Raw genomic sequence first — 22,121 nt, 5'->3', positions numbered from 1 at the left:
CACAATACCCTACTATTGCTTTATACTAATGCTTATGGGACTGAGGGAGAACCCCCAGAAAGCGTGGGATCTTGCACTATGTGACCCTGCAGGTGCATAAAAAAAAATCAAAGCACCGCCATGCGGTGCACAGGCAGGCAGCTCAGTGTGTGCCATATACATAGAGCCTATGACTTCTAGAGAGAGTGTACCTACAGCAGCCAATGGCAGACCTCCACAAAGCATGCTGCAGAAACTCAATGCTCCACAGTCAGCGCCCAGGAAGAGCAGCAGCACTACAGTATCTCTGCAGCAGAAGACCACTGAGCCGTGGCTTTGATCAGCGGACTAGGGCCGTGCTCAAAACACACTCAGTGACCCCTCTACGGATTGACACAAAATTTGAAAGGACGGTAAGGGAAAGGAAACAATATTTATTCGAATAGGATTTAAAGGAGAGGCACCACAAGCTGAAATAACATTTCTCATGAAATTGGATGAAAGCAGATCAAAAGTATGATGACCAAAGTATGAAAAATTACTGTTGCTTCTAGATTGATAAAGTTAGATCATGAAGTTACTTGTCCCCTCCCCCATGTCAAACACTTGGATTCAGAAAGGCGGGATTATTAAGGGCGTAGGGTGAAGTAAACCTAACTCATTTTAATACACCAACGTAACGTGGTATTTTTGACCCAATTTAAATAAGTACCACCTTGTAACCAACGGCGCTGGGATAACTAGTCTGTCAGTGTCAAAATTTGACTGTAGGGTGTCAGCAAATATAATTACTAGTTTACACTATTCAACTATGGCAAAGACATGGTGCCTTCAGAAAGTAGTCAGACCAATTGACTTTTTCCACTTTGTTAGGTTACAGTCTTAATCTAAAATATATATTTTTTTTATTCCCCCCCCCCTCAATCTACACATAATACCACATAATGACAAAGCAAAAACTGTTGAATTTTTTATAAATTAGCAAAATAATTCTAAGTTAACACATTTCCATAAGTATTCAGTCCCTTTAAATTAGTACTTTGTTGAAGCACCTTTGGCATCGATTATAGCCTCAAGTCTTCTTGCGTATGATGCTACAAGCTTGGCACACCTGTATTTGGGGAGTTTCTCCCATTCTTCTCTGCAGATCCTCTCAAGCTTTGTCAGGTTGGATGGAGAGCGTTGCTGCTCAGCTATTTTCAGGTCTCTCCATAGATGTTTGATCGGGTTCAATCTCGGCTACGGCTGGGCTACTCATTCAGAGAATTGTCCCAAAGCTACTCCTGCATTGTCTTGGCTGTGTGCTTAGGGTCGGTGTCCTGTTGGAAGGTGAACCTATGCCCCAGTCTGAGATCCTGAGTGCTTTGGAGCAGGTTTTCATCATGGATCTCCCTGTACTTCGCGCCGTTCATCTTTCGATTCTGACTAGTCTCCCAGTCACTGCCGCTGAAAAACATCCCAACATGATGCAACCACTACGCTTCACCATAGGGATGGTGCCAGGTTTCCTCCAGACGTGACGCTTGGCATTCAGGCCAAAGAGTTCAATCTTGGTTTCATCAGACCAGAGAATCTTGTTTCTCCTTTTGGCAAACTCCAAGCAGGCTGTCATGTGCCTTTTACTGAGGAGCGGCTTCTGTCTGGTCACTCTACCATAAAGGCCTAATTGGTGGAGTGCTGCAGAGATGGTTGTCCTTCTGGAAGGTTCTCTCTCCCATCTTCAGAGGAACTCTGTCAGAGTGACCATCGGGTTCTTGGTCACCTCCCTGACCAAAAACCTTCACCCCCGATTGCTCAGTTTGACCGGGATGGCCAGCTCTAGGAAGAGTCTTGGTGGTTCCAAACTTCTATTTAAGAGTGGAGGCCACTGTGTTCTTGGGGGCCTTCAATGCTGCAGAAATGTTTTGGTACCCTTCCAAGTCTTTACCTCGGCACAATCCTGTCTCGGAGCTCTACTGACAATTCCTTCTACATCATGGCTTGGTTTTTTGCTCTGACATGCACTGTCAACTGTGGGATCTTATATAGACAGGTGTGTGCCTTTCCAAATCATGTCCAATCAACTGAATTTACCACAGGTGCACTCAATTTCAAGTCTCAGAGCAAATGGTCTGAATACTTAAAAAAAAAAAAAAAAATTATTTACATAACACATTTGCAAACATTTCTACAAACCTGTTTTCACTTTGTCATTATGGGGTATTGTGTGTAGATTGCTGAGGATTATTATTATTTTTTTTAATCCATTTTAGAATGCGGCTTTAACCTAACTAAATGTGGAACAAGTGAAGTGGTCTGAATACTTTCCGAAGGCACTGTATATGTTTCCCCTTTCATCTGTGTCTGGTGTTAGCTAGTTACTGGCTAGCTAGGTCTTCAGCCAGCATGGAACAGAGGGGGAAGGGTCATTCAAAACTGACAAAGTTGTCATGTCAGCACATCCGTCAGTGCTGCTGTGATTCGCATCACAAGAGACATGCCATACGGGAGATGTATAAAAAAGACATCATTCATGCAATATCAATGTTGTTTGAGTTGCATTGTATATCACCAAATTTGCTTGAGATGATTTTACTGCAACACTGAATCCAAGTTTCTTGACATACGCGTATCAAAGAGCTGTCAGTCAAGGCGAGCTCATGAATATAAGCTTACCGCCCATAAACCTGTCTTTTCAAACTTCCTGGTAGTTAGCCATGATAGAAAGAAATGCTAAAAATGTTAGTACTAATCACCCACTCAAGGGAATCAGAATGAATGTTTGGGACCTTTAAAAAGGTAGACTCAGCTAAATGACTGCCACGAGCAGCACCGCAGACATTCAGACGATCGAGATGCAAGACTTCGCTCTCACACAGTATTTGCGCATGTGCATGAGTACGCTTCACAGCGCCGTAGCCAGGACACCAAAACAGCAGAGAAGTTGAGCCACACGTTTCAACGCTGTTAGTTGTTGCGGAAATGTACCCACTATGCTGTTTACTTTCTGCATCTACGTCATATCGCTGAGTCTACCTTTACTGTTAGTACTTTCAAAAACATTAAAAATCTCAAACTTGTTTATCATGCTATTGTCATAACTACTATGATTTTTAAATCACATTAAAATGGACAAATCCATAATGTCAAAGCTCACTACATGTAATCATACATCATTTAAAAGCCCATTTCATTAAAAAAATGTTACGAACTGAACTACATGTAGTAACTTACTTTGAAGAGATCGTGATTTGGTATAAATAGGCATTTGGTCAGCTTAAGTCATTGTTCTTTAACTGACATTTCCCTTAAGTCAGACTCTTCCCACACGCCAACTAATTTCTCAGCTTCAGAAACATCTGGATTTGTGGTTTTACGTCGATATATTCTCCAGACTTGTATAGAGGGAATTGTTGATATGTTGCAAACTTTTGATTCTGATAACAATTGTTGGAAATATGCACCAAAAATGCTGTGTATGTACGTCTTTAGTATTTTACAAAAAAGTATATATCCACAATCTGCTCTACACATGTCTGGTCCTGTTTTTTTTTTTTAAACTATACCTAAATATTTATGCTGACTTCATTCAGTGTGCAGAAATGTATAGAGAGATGTATAAAATTATACAAATGAGGCAACAATATTTCAGAAAATATGTTAATATAAAAACAGTGTTATATTGGTGTCCATATTCAACTGGTAAAAGTTAATTGTGAAATGATTGGTGGGGGGGGGGGGGGAGAAAATCACCCTATTAGGGTGTGGTGCCTCACTTAACCTGTAATGGATAGGGGGCAGTATTTTCACGGCTGGATAAAAAAAAACATACCCGATTTAATCTGTTTATTACTCCTGCCCAGAAACTAGAATATGCATATAATTGTTTGATTTGCATAGAAAACACTCTAAAGTTTCTAAAACTGTTTGAATGGTGTCTGAGTACAACAGAACTCATATGGCAGGCCAAAACCTGAGAAGATTCCAAACAGGAAGTGCCCTCTCTGACCATTTCTTGGCCTTCTTTAGCCTCTTTATTGAAAACAGAGGATCTTTGCTGTAACGTGACACCTTAAGGCTCCCATAGGCTCTCAGAAGGCGCCAGAACGTTGAATGATGACTTTGCAGTCCATGGCTGAAAAACAGTAGCGCATTTGGATAGTGGTCGATCTGAGAACAATGAGACGGGTGCGCGCGTGCACGTGAAGAGTCCATTTTACATTTTCAGTCTTTGAACGAAAACAACGACTCCCGGTCAGAATATTATCGCTATTTTACGAGAAAAATCGCATAACATTTTTTTGTCACAATAAGCGCGGGCACGTTACCCTTCGGATAGTGTCTTGAACGCACAAACAAAACGCCGCTATTTGGATATAACTATGGATTATTTGGAACCAAACCAACATTGGGTGTTGAAGTAGAAGTCCTAGGAGTGCATTCTGACGAAGAACAGCAAAGGTAATCCAATTTTTCTTACAGTAAATCTGAGTTTGGCGAGTACCAAACTTGGTGGGTGTCAAAATAGCTAGCCTGTGATGGCCGGGCTATCTACTCAGAATATTGCAAAATGTGCTTTCACCGAAAAGCTATTTTAAAATCGGACACCGCGATTGCATAAAGGAGTTATGTATCGATAATTCTTAAAATAATTGTTATGTTTTTTGTGAACGTTTATCGTGCGTAATTTAGTAAATTCACCAGAAGTGTTCGGTGGGAATGCTAGTTCTGAACGTCACATGCTAATGTAAAAAGCTGTTTTTTTATATAAATATGAACTTGATTGAACAAAACATGCATGTATTGTATAACATAATGTCCTAGGAGTGTCATCTGATGAAGATCATCAAAAGGTTAGTGCTGCATTTAGCTGTGGTTTTGGTTTTTGTGACATTATATGCTAGCTTGAAAAATGGGTGTCTGATTATTTCTGGCTGGGTACTCTCCTGACATAATCGAATGTTTTGCTTTCGTTGTAAAGCCTTTTTGAAATCGGACAGTGTGGTTAGATAAAGGAGAGTCTTGTCTTTAAAATGGTGTAAAATAGTCATATGTTTGAAAAATGGAAGTTTTCGGATTTTTGAGGCGTTTGTATTTCGCGACACGCCCCATCATTGGATATTGGAGCGGTGTTCTGCTAGCGGAACGTCTAGATGTAAGAAGTTAAGGTAGAAATGTCATGTCTGTGTGGGGGACCTGGGTCATCGAGAACACATGAAAAAAAGGAAGATCTCAGCTAGTTTGAATGAACAGGACTCGCACCAGCTTGCCTTTCATTCATGTGAGGAAGCAGCACATCTTACTATTGTGCTCAGCTACTCTGCCACCCTGATTAGCACGACTCGACAAAATCAAATTAACATTTTAAATGACTGCAAGAACAATCGGTGTCTAAAGAAAATACTTTCTGTTAACTGTTCCATCTTAACCCATCAAGCAAGGAAAGAGGAATACTACTCAGTCTCTTTAGAAAGAAGAGAACAGACGTGACTGAGGTGTGTTGGGGGGAGGGGTGTTACCGCCACCATTATGACACCACATTGGAACGTGTTCAGGTCTGTTGAGTGACAGACCAGGACTGCTGAGCCCGGTCTGGATGGAGGCAGTGTATAAGTGCACTTACTGAAAGAATAGGCACCAAGGAGGGGAGCGAGGAAAAGGTAAGACAGCACAGTCTTTGCAAAGATACCCACTAAGCAGGCAGCTCCTGTCTGATCTATTTGTGCGCACACACACACACACACACTGGGGCTGGATGACTCGCCTGAGCTGGAGAGAGAGAGAGCGAGAGAAAGGGGTTACATAAGAGAGTAGCGCAGTGCTGCTCTAGTCTCCTCCTGTCCCTTGGTCCCCATGTCAGGGTGGCTGCATAGGTGCATACCTTCCCCTCTATGGTCTGGCTTAAGCCCAGCTGCACTATCCGCCTTGCACATTCCTCTGTGCCAAAGGGGGCTCAGGAGTGGCCTGTTCCACAGCAGGCCTGCAGGGGGGGGAATCATCCTGGCTCTGAGTGGCCGGCCCCTCCAGGTGATTGACCCCTTTCAGCAGGCGTAACGACATGAGGGGTGGGGGAGGTGTAGGCTAGAGCTGGTAGGGGACAGTATCCTGTTTCATAGCAGGGCAAAAGAGAGAAGAGACTGCATGGCCCATGAGTAGCACTGCTGATCTTTGATATCAAAATCTAGAAAACTCTTCAGGTACTACTACGGCACTTAACCTCTATGGGACCGGCGGGACGAATTCGTCCCACCTACGTAACAGCCACTGCCAGCCTGTGGCGCGATTTTCAAAATCTTCAAAATCCTATTACTTCAATTTCTCAAACATATGACTATTTTACAGCCATTTAAAGATAAGACTCTCGTTAATCTAACCACACTGTCCGATTTCAAAAAGGCTTTACAACGAAAGCAAAACATTAGATTATGTCAGCAGAGTACCAAGCCAGAAATAATCAGACACCCATTTTTCAAGCCAGCATATAATGTCACCAAAACCCAGAAGACAGCTAAATGCAGCACTCACCTTTGATGATCTTCATCAGATGACAACCCTAGGACATTATGTTATACAATACATGCATGTTTTGTTCAATCAAGTTCATATTTATATCAAAAACCAGCTTTTTACATTAGCATGTGACGTTCAGAACTAGCATACCCCCGCAAACTTACGGGGAATTCGCTAACATTTTACTAAATTACTCACGATAAACGTTCACAAAAAGCATAACAATTATTTTAAGAATTATAGATACAGACCTCCTCTATGCACTCGATATGTCCGATTTTAAAATAGCTTTTTGGTGAAAGCACATTTTGCAATATTCTAAGTACATAGCCCAGGCATCACGGGCTCGCTATTTAGACACCCGGCAAGTTTAGCACTCACCATAATCATATTTACTATTATAAAAATGTCATTACCTTTTGTTGTCTTCGTCAGAATGCACACCCAGGACGTCTACTTCAATAACAAATGTTGGTTTGGTCCAAAATAATCCATCGTTATATCCGAATAGCGGCGTTTTGTTCGTGCGTTCGAGACACTATCCGAAATAGTAAAGAAGTGTCGCGCTTGGCGCAATTCCTGACAATAAAATTCAAAGTATTCCATTGCCGTACGTCGAAGCATGTCAACCGCTGTTTAAAATCAATTTTTACGTCATTTTTCTCGTAGAAAGCGATAATATTCCGACAGGGAATCTCCTTTTCGGCAAACAGAGGAAAAAAATCCCAAAGGCGGGGGCGGTCGGGGTCACGCGCATAAGCTAGTGTCTCTTGATGGGCCACTTGAGAAAGGCGATAATGTGTTTCAGCCTGGGGCTGGAATGACGACATTCTCTTTTTCCCGGGCTCTGAGAGCCTATGGACGACGTGGGAAGTGTCACGTTAGAGCAGAGATCCTTAGTAAATGATAGAGATGGCAAAGAAGTTCCAGAAATGGTCAGACAGGCCACTTCCTGTAAAGGAATCTCTCAGGTTTTGACCTGCCATTTGAGTTCTGTTATACTCACAGACACCATTCAAACAGTTTTAGAAAATTTAGGGTGTTTTCTATCCATATGTAATAAGTATATGCATATTCTAGTTACTGAGTAGGAGTGGTAACCAGATTAAATCGGGTATGTTTTTTATCCAGCCGTGTCAATGCTGCCCCCTAGCCCTAACAGGTTAACAGTATGCCTTCTCAGCAATACTGCCATCATGTTAAATTGGGAAAATAAAAAGTTAAATGAACCTAAGGCATTTAACACATCTTCCTCTGCATTCATCATCATGGGAAAGTCTTAGCCCAGATGAGTCTGCATAGTTTATGAACGGGGTCATCAGAGTGGTACAGTTCAGATAATTGAAGTAATAATAAGTTAGGAAAAAAAACAAACAAAAAAAAATAAGCACATTCCTTGTATTCTCTTCAAGACTAGTGATAGGAAGAAAAAAAATCAAGTTAAATGTCAGGATATTATTTGATGCTATATCGTATCGTTTTGACAATATCGCAATATTATTTTTGCACTAGTCGGCTGTACCTACCTATTTTTCCTTCATAGCTTGTTCTCCATCTTTTTAAATAGGGCAGCAATTTGTTTTATGCACTTTTATTTCCATGACTAATCTAAACTCATTATCATGGCTCTCGTCACTCTGCAACAGAGATATGTGAGCAATATGTTAACAGCTGGTGCGCAATGTCTAATTTTAAGGACGTCTCGAGGTTTTGCTCTACCTCTGTCGAGTACCTCATGATAAGCTGTAGACCACACTATTTACCAAGAGAGTTTCTTATTTTTCGTAGCTGTCTATTTACCACCACAAACCGATGAGGCCATAAGTAAAAAAAGAAAATGCTCATCCCGAAGCGGTGCTCCTCGTGGTCGGGGACTTTAATGCAGGCAAACTTAAATCCTCTGTACCTCATGTCTACCAGCATGTCACGTGCAACCAGAGAAATAAATAAATAATAAATTTAAAAAAATTTCAAAAAATAATAATAATCTAGACCACCTATACTCCACACATAGAGACGCATACAAAGGTCTCCCTCATCCTCCAATAGGGAAATCTGAAAGTAATTTTATCCTCCTGATTCCTGCTTACAAGCCGAAAGTACCTGTGAATCGCTAAATAGAGAAGTGGTCAGATGACGCAGACGCCATGTTGCAGGACTGTTTTGCTAGCACAGACTGGAATATGTTCCGGGATTCATCCAATGGCAATGAGGAGTAGACCACCTGTCACCAGCTTCATCAATAAGCGCATCTACAACGTCGTCCCCACACAGTGACCGTACGTACTTATTCCAACCAGAAGCCATGGATTACAGGCAACATCCGCACCGAGCTAATGGCTAGAGCTGCCGCTTTCAAGGAGTGGGACACTAACCTGGACACTTATAAGAAATCCCGCTATGCCCTCAGACGATACATCAAACAGGCAAAGCATCAATACAAGACTAAGATTGAATCCTACTACATGGATGTGGCAGGGCTTGCAAACTATTACGGACTACAAAGGGTAACCCAGCTGCGAGCTGCCCTGTGACGCGAGCCTACCAGACGAGCTAAATGCCTTTTATGCTTGCTACGAGGCAGCAACAATGAAGCATGCAAGAGAGCTCCAGCTGTTCCGGACGACTGTGTGATCACGCCGTCTGTATCCGATGTGAGAAAGACCTTTAAACAGGTCAACATTCACAAGGCCGCAGGGGCAGACGGATTACCAGGACGTGTACTAAGAGCAATGCACGGACCAACTGGCAAGTGTCTTCACTGACATTTTCTCTCTCTCCCTGGCTGAGTCTGTAATACTATAGGTTTCAAGCACACCAAGAAAACGAAGGTAACCTGCCTAAATGACTACCGCCCAGTAAACTCACATCAGTTGCCATGAAGTGCTTTGAAAGGCTGGTCATGGCTCACATCAACATCATCGTCCCGGAAACCCTAGACCCACCTCAATTTGCATAACGCCCCAACAGATCCACAGATGACGCAATCTCAAAGCGCACTCCACACTGCCCTTTCCCACGTGGACAAAAGGAACACTGATGTGAGAATGCTGTTCACTGAGTACAGCTCAGCGTTCAACACCATAGCGCCCACAAAACCAATCACCAAGGTAAGGACCCTGGGACTAAACACCTCCCTCTGCAACTGGATCGTGGAGTTCCTGACGGGCCACCCCCATGTGGCAAGGATAGGCAACAACACATCTGCCACGCTGATCCTCAACACAGGGGCTCCTTAGTCCCTGTGCTCACTGCTCACACACGACTGTGTTGCCAAGCACAATTCCAACATCATCATTACGTTTGCTGACAACACAGCAGTGGTAGGCCTGATCACTGACAACGATGAGACAGCCTATAGGGAGGTCAGAGAACTGGCATTGTGGTGCCAGGACAACAACCTCTCCCTCAATGTGAGCAAGACAAAAGAGCTGATTGTGGACTACAGGAAAAAGAGGGCTGAACAGGCCCCCATTAACATTGACAGGGCTGTACTGTAGTGGTGCAGGTTGAGAGCTTCAATTTCCTTGGCATCCACATCAACAAAGTATCATGGTCAGAACACACGAAGGCAGTCGTGAAGGCACGACAACACCTTTTCCCCCTCAGGAGACTGAAAAGATTTGACATGGGTCCCCAGATCCTCAAAAAGTTACATAGCTGCACCATCGAGAGCATCCTGACCGGTTGCGTCACCGCCTGGTATGGCAACTGCCCGGCATCGGACCGTAAAACACTACAGAGGGTAGTGCGTACGGCCCAGTACGTCACTGGGGCCAAGCTTCCTGCCATCCAGGACCTACAGTACCAGTCAAAAGTTTGGACAACTATTCATCCAAGGGTTTTTCTTTTTTTGCTTTTACCATTTTCTACATTGTAGAATAATAGTGAAGACATCAAAACTATGAAATAACACATGGAATCATGTAGTAATCAAAAAAAGTGGGAAACAAATCAAAATATATGATATATATTTGAGATTCTTTAAAAAGTAGCCACCCTTTGCCTTGATAGCTTTGCACACTCTTGGCATTCTCTCAACCAGCTTCAGCTGGAATGCTTTTGCAACAGTTTTGTCTCCAGTCACCCAAGTCCGACTTATCTCTGCTACCGCACGGCAAGCGGTACTGGAGCGCCAAGTCTAGGTCCAAAAGGCTCCTTAGCCTCTATGGGCTAGGTGGGACGCTAGCGTGCCACCCGTGGTGCACTCCATCAACAGCAGGTGCATTTCAAGAGCGGCAAATTTGAATCCAAATAAATGTCAAAATTCAAATTTTTCAAACATACAACTATTTTACACCCTTTGAAAGATAAACATCTCCTTAATCTAACCACGTTTTACGATTTCAAAAAGGTTTTACGGCGAAAGCATAAATTTAGAGTATGTTAGGACAGTACATTTACAAGAGTTGTGTGTAATGTTGTCAATTCAAAGACAGGGTCACCAAAACCATAAAACCAGCTAAAATGATGCACTAACCTTTTACAATCTCCATCAGATGACACTCCTAGGACATTATGTTAGACAATGCATGCATTTTTAGTTCTATCAAGTTCATATTTATATCCAAAAACAGCGTTTTACTATGGCATTGATGTTGAGGAAATCGTTTCCCTCCAATAACCGGCAGTCAAGTCAGCGTCACAAATTAAATAATTAAAATTAGAAAACATTGGTAAAATATTATAGTCATTTAAAGAATTATAGATTTACATCTCTTGAACGCAATGAACTTGCCAGATTTAAAAATAACCTTACTGGGAAATCACACTTTGCAATAATCTGAGCACTGCGCCCAGAAAAATACGCGTTGCGATACAGACTAGACGTCATGTTGGGGAGATCTAAAATCGAAAATACTATGTAAATAATCCATTACCTTTGATTCTCTTCATCAGATGTCACTTCCAGGTATCACAGGTCCATAACGAATGTAGTTTTGTTCAAAAAAGCTCATCATTTATGTCCAAAAATCTCCGTCTTGTTAGCACATGATCTAAGCCAGCCGGACTTCTCGTCATGAACGAGGGGAAAAAATATATTTACGTTCGTTCAAACATGTCAAACGTTGTATAGCATAAATCATTAGGGCCTTTTTTAACCAGAACATGAATAATATTCAAGGTGGACGAATGCATACTCTTTTATAACGTATTGGAACGAGGGTACCCAACATGAACTCGCGCGCCAGGTGTCTAATGGGACATCATCGTTCCATGGCTCTTGTTCGGTCAGATCTCCCTCCAGAAGACTCAAAACACTTTGTAAAGGCTGGTGACATCTAGTGGAAGCAATAGGAAGTGCCAAAATATTCCTACATTTGTGTCATTTAGCAGACGCTCTTATCCAGAGCGACTTACAAATTAATTAATTAATTAATTAATTAACAGCTTGTTCATTAAATCAAATTGTATTGGTCACATGCAGATGTTAATGCGAGTGTAGCGAAATGCTTATGCTTCTATTTCCGACAAGTAATCTAACAAATTCACAACGACCACATTATACACACACAAATGTAAAGGGAAGAATAAGAATATGTACATATAAATATATGGATGAGCGATGGCCATACGGCTTAGGCAAGATGGTATAGAATACAGTATATACATATGAGATGAGTAATGTAGTATATGTAGACATTATTAAAGTGGCTTATTTAAAGTGACTAGTGATACCTTTATTAAAACCATTTATTAAAGTAGCCAGAGATTTGAGTCAGTATGTTGGCACCAGACACTCAATGTTAGTAATGGCTGTTTAACCTGTTGGGTCTAGGGGGCAGCATTTGCACGTCTGGATAAAAAAAATGTACCCGATTTAATCTGGTTACTAATCCTACCCAGTAACTAGAATATGCATATACTTATTACATATGGATAGAAAACACCCTACATTTTCTAAAACTGTTTGAATGGTGTCTGTGAGTATAACAGAACTCATTTGGCAGGCAAAACCCTGAGACATTTTCTGACAGGAAGTGGATACCTGATGTGTTGTATTGACTTTAAACCTATCCCATTGAAAAACACAGGGGCTGAGGAATATTTTGGCACTTCCTATTGCTTCCACTAGATGTCACCAGCCTTTACAAAGTGTTTGGAGTCTTCTGGAGGGAGATCTGACCGAACAAGAGCCATGGAACGATGATGTCCCATTAGACACCTGGCGCGCGAGTTCATGTTGGGGTACCCTCGTTCCAATACGTTATAAAAGAGTATGCATTCGTCCACCTTGAATATTATTCATGTTCTGGTTAAAAAAGGCCCTAATGATTTATGCTATACAACGTTTGACATGTTTGAACGATCGGAAATATATTTTTTCCCCTCGTTCATGACGAGAAGTCCGGCTGGCTTACATCATGTGCTAACGAGACGGAGATTTTTGGACATAAATGATGAGCTTTTTTGAACAAAACTACATTCGTTATGGACCTGTGATACCTGGAAGTGACATCTGATGAAGAGAATCAAAGGTAATGGATTATTTACATAGTATTTTCGATTTTAGATCTCCCCAACATGACGTCTAGTCTGTATCGCAACGCGTATTTTTCTGGGCGCAGTGCTCAGATTATTGCAAAGTGTGATTTCCCAGTAAGGTTATTTTTAAATCTGGCAAGTTGATTGCGTTCAAGAGATGTAAATCTATAATTCTTTAAATGACAATATAATATTTTACCAATGTTTTCTAATTTTAATTATTTAATTTGTGACGCTGACTTGACTGCCGGTTATTGGAGGGAAACGATTTCCTCAACATCAATGCCATAGTAAAACGCTGTTTTTGGATATAAATATGAACTTGATAGAACTAAAAATGCATGCATTGTCTAACATAATGTCCTAGGAGTGTCATCTGATGGAGATTGTAAAAGGTTAGTGCATCATTTTAGCTGGTTTTATGGTTTTGGTGACCCTGTCTTTGAATTGACAACATTACACACAACTCTTGTAAATGTACTGTCCTAACATACTCTAAATTTATGCTTTCGCCGTAAAACCTTTTTGAAATCGTAAAACGTGGTTAGATTAAGGAGATGTTTATCTTTCAAAGGGTGTAAAATAGTTGTATGTTTGAAAAATTTGAATTTTGACATTTATTTGGATTCAAATTTGCCGCTCTTGAAATGCACCTGCTGTTGATGGAGTGCACCACGGGTGGCACGCTAGCGTCCCACCTAGCCCATAGAGGTTAATGTATACGGAATATAAAACGCAACATGCAACAATTTCAAAGATTTTACTGAGTTAAAGATCATATGGGCCAAAATGGGCCTCAGGATCTCGTCAAGGTATTTCTGTGCATTCAAATTGCCATCGATAAAATGCAACTGTGTTCGTTGTCCGTAGCTTATGCATGCCATACCATAACACCACCTCCACCATGGGACACTGATCACAACGTTAACATCAGCAAACCGCTAACCCACACGGCACCATACACGTGGTCTGCGGTTGTGAGGCCGGTTGGACGTATTGCCAAATTCTCTAAAACAACAGTGGCTTATGGTAGAGAAATTAGTATTCCATTTTCTGGTGGACATTAAGTTGAGGGAGTGTGCCAATTGCACACTCCCTCAACTTGAAACATCTGTGGCATTGTGTGGTGACAAAACTGCACATTTTAGAGTGGCATTTTATTGACCCCAGCACAAGGTGCACCTGTGTAATAATCATGCTTTTTAACCAGCTTCTTGATATGCCACACCTGTCAGGTGGATGGATTATCTTGGCAAATGAGAAACGCTCACTGAATAGGATGTAAACAAATTTGTAAACATTTGGGAGAAATTCTGAGAGCATTTTGTGCATATGGAACATTTCTAGGATCTTTTATTTCAGCTGGTGAAACATGGGCTTTATATGTTGGGTTATATTTTTGTCCAGTGTAGATTAAGAGGAGACATGTTAAAGAAGGATTTTTATGCTTGAGACAATTGAGACATGGACTGTGAACGTGTGCCATTCCGGGGGTGAATGGGCAAGTCAAAAGATTGACGTGCATTTGAACGGGGTATGGTAGTAGGTGCCAGGCGCAACAGTTTCCCATGTATCAAGAAAAGCCAAAAGGACATACAGCCAACTTCACACAACTGTGGGAAGCATTGGAGTCGATATGTGCCAGCATCCCTGTGGAACGCTTGAGACCTTGTAGAGTTAAATGCCCCGACGAATTGAGGCTGTTCTGATGGCAGGGGGTTAGACCCATCGCCTCATAGTTAGCAAGCTATCTAACTACGATCGCACCAGCTAAAACATTCTACAAAACTGTCAATTAACATTAACTAGCTAGCTGCCTAGCGTGTTGAGTTTAACGTTTGCTTACGGTTAGCGTTGATAATAGATAGCAAGAACTAGCAGGAAACCCAACCCTCAGAGCTCTGTGGCCGCAAATCAGGGTTTGACAACCTGTGTGGACTCCACACACACACACACACGTACTTTATAAGGCTGCCCAAGAGACTTAGTTGATTTATCGACTTCACTGTTTGAGTGTGCCCGCTCAGCTGAACTCAGCTGTGCGGTGGCACTGCCGGGCGGCTGCTGAGTGTGTGCACCCATCACTTTTTAAAATCTGTTCCTTGTTGTTAAATGACTCCACAGGCATGAATAATAAATTTAAAAAAATTAAAAGTACAAATATTTTCTAAAAAGGGTAATCTACCTTATTCAATTATTTAATCAGTTCCTGTTTGTTCCTCCAGACTCTCGAGTGGCGCAGCGGTCTAAGGCACTGCATCTCAGTGCAAGAGGCATCACTACAGTCCCTGGTTCGAATCCAGGCTGTGATTGGGAGTCCAGCACAAACAAAACAAAAAACATTTGATGAAACAAATTGATGTTAGGATATTTCAGTTATACCATATGAGATTTTGCGCCAAACACATTACGTTGTTACTAGTCCCATAGGGCGGCGCACAATTAGCCCAGCGTCATCCGGGGAAGGCCGTCATTGTAAATAAGAATTTGTTCTTATCCAACTTGCCTAGTTAAATAAAGGTTACACACACACACACACCAAAAAGTAAGTTTTGGCTTTTATGCATATTACCAGTAAAACATAATCAAAACCTATTTCTTTCACTTACTTGCACTGCTGTTTCATTGTTCATTTGTTCAGTCGTTTAATTCTCAACCAGGATTTCATGACATGTCAAGCAGTGAAGTTTCAGCTCTGTCCATGGCCTCTCTTTCTCAGTGTGCATGGTCACTGTGTCCGTTTCCATCTTGTCCAGCTGCGTAAGTAACATTTCACGTAAACCCCGTTTGTCTGCATCGAAGCAGCAGTCCTTGCGTCGAGCATTGTGGCGACACAGAGAGAGAATGCCACCGAATCGCTTTGTTGAGCAGGCGTTTCAATGCCATGACAGAGGGTATCACATCTGCTGCAGGCGCAGTGGATGAGCATATCGCGAGTCAGTTGTTTGAATGGAGCTTGCCAGTGTGTTCATGTTTCCAAGTTCCAAACATGTTCTCAAATGCCATTGAAATGGCAGCAGCAAAATGACAAACCGGAACATTCATGAACATGCAATACGACTTTCCTCAGTACCAAATCCTTGACGACACATTGTGCTGTCAGACTCAGCATGCTCACGGGGCTGATATCGCTGGTCCAAATGTCAGTCATAACGCCAATAGCAGTGACACAATGTTTATTTTTTTTAGCAGTGACGCCATTACTGTGTAACTTTGGTAGAGCAACATCTGAAAAATAGCACACTTAGTAGTATGTACTAGTGCTCGACCTGTCGGCGAAAGCCAACATCACCCACAACAGAACGGTTGATTGTCAAGGGCAATGAATACCATTATCAAGCTATTAATGGATTTCGCCTTTGAGTTGAGTCGCTGAAATTGTCTTACTCTTTCAAACGACTGCTCGATCCACACAGCAGACATTGTGGGCTAGGTTAGGAATGTTGTTGCAAGTGTAGCGCAAAATTTGACGTGGCGTCATTACGTTATATAGGTATGCACGTCAGCTTTGACATTGGTTTTGCACATCGGCGTTAAACTAGACATCGGGGCGATGCCGATAAGTTCACCAATATATTATGCATCCCTAGTTGTTACAGGTGTCAAGCTTATGGGCATGTGGCAGCACTGTGTAGGAGGGAGGTTCCTATGTGTGAGAAGTGTGCAGAAAGGCATGAGACAAAGGAATGAGTAGCATTGGGAAAAGAAGCGGTATGTGCTAGTTGTAGTGGTGCCCAAGGGGCTTCGGATCAGAAATGTCCAGTGCGAGAGAGGCAGGTTGAGGTTACCTAGGGTTAGAGTAGTGCAGAGGGTGTCTAATGCTGAGGCAGTAAATAAAGTAATGGGTCAAGGGGGAGGGATCCTGAGATAATTTGTGAGTTGTAGATCTGTACCAATATAGAGGGATAAGGCCAATGAGTGATATATGCAGTGTTGCCATGTTTTGTTGCCATGTTTGCAGTTTTCCAGATTAATTGGGCTACTTGGAAAACACTGCGAGTGAAAATGTATTGGTTCGCAGGTATTTGCACTGCGGCTGCCACGGCATCTCATATATATATATATATATACTTTTTTTTTAAATCCACACCCACTGTGAACGGCTCCTGACTGTCAAGCAGTGAGACAGGCTGTTGCTGAGTGAGTGGTGGGGAGGGCCAGAGGGGTGTGTGTGTTGAGAAAGCACTACAGTTATTGGCTGAGGCACGTGAGCGAGAGAGCAGCCAGCACATGCACACGTTATGACAACTTTTTACCAGTTGTAGGTAGGCTATTTAGATTGTCATTATGGAGAGAGCTATTTTCAAACCTTTTTCCATAAAACATTAATACTGTAGAACTGATGCACATCAAGAAATAATGGTGACAAAGCACTGGAAAAAGACTTTGGGCACATTATATAAATCCACTCTGAGGTGGTTTAAACTGCATTCTAATGTTGACTGCTTAAAGAAAACAGTATCAAACAAAGTGCTTTATGCATGCTCAGTTCTAGGTTCCCGGGGGCTGCCCGAGTAGAAATTTTAAATGAAAGTTACAGAACTCCCTCGCATGGTTCTTTTTATGGGGGAAAAGTCCTAAATTAAACTGACAGGCAGTGTGTGTGTGTGGAGAATTATACATTTGCCTTTGATGGCCAACAAATAGCCAATTAATGTATATGCCGTTGTAGGCTAACATTTGATACAATAAATATGCTGAAATTACGATATCACTTGAGTCATTGCAAATCATTCTGCCTGTAACTTCAGTTTAATGTAGCCTTGTATTATTATGAACGCATTAGATTGACGGTAAAAGTAGTCAGATTAGGCTACAGATAAAATAAACACTGGCTATTGTTGACAAGCATATTCAGTTCATTAAGATATTATTAATATTTAATTCAGTGATTGAAATGATTACCCCATTCTCAGTAGCCTATTCCAGCAGGCTATTGGGAAAACAAGCACTTCTTATTGCGAAATCGCCTCGCTATTCATGTTAAACAAATTTGTCTGTTAATTTGAACTAAGCAAGCTGCTGAATTGTTCAGTTTACATCTTGCCTATATCTTGTGTAGGCTACTGTAGACTGTCTGAAATGAGATGTAGAACATATCAGGGGCTATAGGCTACCTGCCTTTATCTAAGCAAACTATATCAACATTTTATTAAAATCATAAACCCAGATTTGAGTCTGAAGCCTATGCCTATTGAAATGACAAGTCAATCTCGCAAATGGGCCATTTATAACGGTTTGTAGTCTTAACATCAGCACAATTGCCAGAAAATAGCCTAACATTCGATTTTTTTATGTTCATCCAAGTGTTTCTTGCTCAGAGATTGAGATCTTCAGTCCAACATTCATCACTCAAACTCTCCTGTCGGATTTATCTTTTGTTATGCAAATGCACAACAGCGATTTACTTACAATTATAAACCTGGTTCGAGCCCCGAATGCTGATTGGCTGAAAGCCGTGGTATATCAAACCATATACCACAGGTATGACAAAACTACTTTTTACTGTTCTAATTACGTTGGTAACCAGTTTATAACAGCAATAAGGCACCCCGGGGGTTTGTGGTTCATGGCTAATATACCCACACCTAACGGCTGTATCCAGGCACCCCGCATTGCGTCGTGGTTACTGGCCATTGGCCACTGTGGTATATTGGACATATACCACACCCCCGTGTGCCGTATTACTTAATCATAGCAGTCAAGCGAGTTAAATCCACATCCATTGATGGAAAATGATCTGGCAAGTTAAATAAAGGTGACTTATCAGTTCCGATGTCACATATTCAAATTCCTTTATTACACCATGTCATAGCTTGCAATAATTATTTTGAGAACCTAAATTTTGCTTCTAACGGCGTTACAAGGATATTCCTTCTTAATTGGCTCGATAACTTACGGAAAACGGTTTATTGTATAAATATGGCAACTCCTCACTTGCTGTGGGGGAAAGAAATTGGGCTAGTTTTCAAGCCTTTGGAGCAGGTTTTGAGTGGTCATTGTGCTAGAAATGTTAACTTGACCTGGCAACCCTGGATATATGCTTCAGTAAGATTGGCTTTGTTCATAACAATGGTTAGTTATCAATAGTACTGCAGGGATGGAACACCAGTCGCAGAAAATAGAGGTTGTGGTGGCAGATGCAGAGAAGTACTTGGGTGTACGATATTTGATGTCAGAAGAGTTACCGGGTATGTTGAGTGGTGGTGTCCCGTCCTTTAAGCCTGAGGTAGGACTAGATAGGTTTAAATAGTGAAGTCGGGTGGGTTTTTAATTAGTGTAGGGTTATATAGGGAAATCAACAAATACCGTACTTTTTCCAAGCAAAGTATAAGAGGGTTCTATTCCTGTCTAGTTGGTGGCAGTAATCCAACATTTCTGGGTGCCGTTAAACCTCATCTAAGTAATTTATACTTTCCTTGAAAAATAGTTGGCAAAACTGCAGTCGCTAGCAAAGTAGCTTCAAGACTAACGTTAGCTAACTACGAAGCCGCTATTTCTAGTGTAACGTCATTACTGTCAAAATAGCTAGTTAATCAAATAACCAAATTATTTTAGTGAACAAATGGTTTGGTAACCTTAACCATTCCCCATGACACGGTAGCTATTATTGCAATTTGTCAACCATTGTTAACCGCAATTTTACCACAGATTTTAGCTCACGTTCGTTAGCTGTCATGCTCTCTTGTTAACTAGCGTCAGCTAGTTATAGTAACGTTAGTATATCCATTGATAATTAACAACCAAGTCGGAACAACAGGACCACCAGCAGAAACAACCAACGGCTTTCAAGATAGTATGGGCTGAATATCACCCATGCCCATGCAAACACTGAATATCCTAAACCCCACTAATACACATGTGTATCGCTTGATACCTTTGTTCAGTCAAAACACTAACGTGAAATGACTGTAACTAGTTGGGAAACCCCATCGCCTCCGCCATTTTGTCTCTACTACGATCTCTTACTAGCTAGTTAACGAATCCATCTTCAAACCACCTCACCCGCTCCTCGAAGCCCCCCGCTAGAGAGAGGGAGACAAGCGAATGAGGGGCATACTCCGCATTGACAGTAAATCTTAGCCCTTACCATCGTATCTCTCGGCTTGTTCGGCGAGTTTGGCCTGGTATACTAAGTGTTCTCGATCTGCCATGGTGTTCGAGGTCGGGCTGTCGCTGATGTGCGGCTCGAACGTGGATCTGTCTCGGACTGCGGTTCCTGGTGGAGCAGAAGCTCAGCGTCCCCACTCTCTAACTACCGGTAGCACTGGTTTAAAGATGGCGTCCGAACTCAATCCGGGGAATTGACGCAATCCACGCCAACACCACATCCCCGCTCTTCACTTTTCTTTCTCACACACTCCCGTGCAAGTTATTGGCCACCAACTCATTTCATCTCATGTATTTATGGTGTGATTATATGCCAACCAAAAATCGATTGAAATACAATGTGAAACACAGGCCAGTATTAAACAGATTCAGTTAAATATAATCCACTCAGCATGACCAGACTCCATAAAGTAGTGTGCATATAATAATGGTGGTTCACACATCAGGGCCACATATTTACATTTTATCATTGCTGGAGTCAATACTGTTATTATAATCCTGTGACTCCGGAGTGGCATAGCGGTCCAAAATACTGCATCTCAGTGCTTGAAGTGTCACTAAAGACACCCTGATTCGATTGCAGGCTGTATCACAACTGGCTGTGATTGGCAGTCCAATAGGGCAGTGCACAATTGGTCCGGCGTCGGCCGGGTTTGGCCGGCGTAGGCCATCATTGTAACTAAGAATTTGTTCTTAACTGACTTGCCTAGTTTAAAAAATGGTTAAATAAAAAATATATAAGTGATTTTATCACCTCTTCTCACCAGCCATGGGTAGTCAATCAATCTGTCATAATCTCAGGTTGGCTGTATGCATTGTTAGCTCTCAAACTCTAGGTGGCATTCTGCTTTTCCCCTACAGTTCTCAGCCATGACTTCTCCCACGACTGCCTCGTGAACTACAATCCCGACGCTGTATTTAACGTTTAGAAAAGTTAATAATCATTGCTTGCGATACTCCTTTCGCAACATACGTCCCTTATCTTTCATCAGCGAGAATCCTTCAAATAAAAAAGATACACTTACCGTAGCAGTTTTGCACAGATCCATACAACTATATGGGTGCCTCCATCTGACAAAAATACACTTCCCCGAGTTGCACTTACACAGGTTTTCGGGGGAGCTTGCTAGATAACTAATTAGCACAGGTGGTCGCCTTGTCTTGTCTGTTTTCCGTAAACAAGCGCTGTAACATGTAGATATCGCGGTGTGGGAACACTAACCTTATCAAGGTGTGTATAAAAAATTGTATCTCACTGATATGAAAGATAAGGTCCTTATGCTTCCAAAACCATACAGCGAGTGATGCATGGTAATGTTCAGACCGAGCGTCTGGGATCTTAAAACTTCTTAGGGATAGCCCCCCCCTTTTTCTTTTTTTTCGCCTAAATGACATACCCAGATCTAACTGCCTGTAGCTCAGGCCCTGAAGCAAGGATATGCATATTATTGGTACCATTTCAAATGAAACACTTTAAAGTTTGTGGAAATATGAATTGAATGTAAGAGAATATAACACAATAGATCTGGTTGAAGAAAATACAAAGAAAAAACCAACCAGTCTTTTTCTACCACCATCTCTGAAATGCAAAAGAAAGCTCATAGTTCTAGCCATCACTCTGGTTGTAATTCCATAGTGTCCACAAGATGGCGGCAGTGTATGTGCAAAGTTGAAGTATGACTGAACTACAAGACTTTTAGTGTGAAGTCCCCAGGTACATTTGGGCAAATCGTGAAGGAGACATTCGCATTCATATTCCATTTTTCTGCAAGAATATCATCAAATCTGTATACTTGGACTTTGATTTAGCTTTCCAGGTATTAGTAGCCATATTAGAAGTTCAACATTTGCAAAACAATCAGTTTTCATAACTTCATAACTCTGAATATCCTTATCATTCTTGTCCAAAATGAAAAGGCATGCTGTCGTATAAGGTTAATAGCTACATTTTATGACATATACATGGTTTCTGGATACTCCCGTAAAGCCCAGCTCATTGGCTATCTAGCTAGCTTTGTTTGACCCCAATTGGTGCTTATTTGACAAAGATACAGTTG

General features: G+C 41.7%; 1 protein-coding gene across 4 annotated transcripts in view; it reads right to left on the bottom strand.

Moving 5' to 3' along the window:
* LOC106567579 (14-3-3 protein epsilon) overlaps positions 1 to 20,272 on the bottom strand; it is a 49,735-nt gene extending 29,463 nt beyond the window's left edge. For 2 of the 4 annotated variants that reach the window (XM_014137063.2, XM_014137062.2), the window contains exon 1: positions 20,045 to 20,272. In XM_014137063.2, the coding sequence (XP_013992538.1) occupies positions 20,045 to 20,108 (64 nt within the window). In that variant the 5' untranslated portion in view covers positions 20,109 to 20,272. The remainder of the gene's footprint in view (positions 1 to 20,044) is intronic. The other 2 variants (XM_014137064.2, XM_014137065.2) reach the window with 1 other exon arrangement.
* Positions 20,273 to 22,121: the final 1,849 nt, after the last annotated feature.

The sequence above is a fragment of the Salmo salar genome, chromosome ssa13 (assembly GCF_905237065.1).
Source record: "Salmo salar chromosome ssa13, Ssal_v3.1, whole genome shotgun sequence".
NCBI lineage: Eukaryota > Metazoa > Chordata > Actinopteri > Salmoniformes > Salmonidae > Salmo > Salmo salar.
This window is presented reverse-complemented; position numbering and strand designations above follow the sequence as displayed.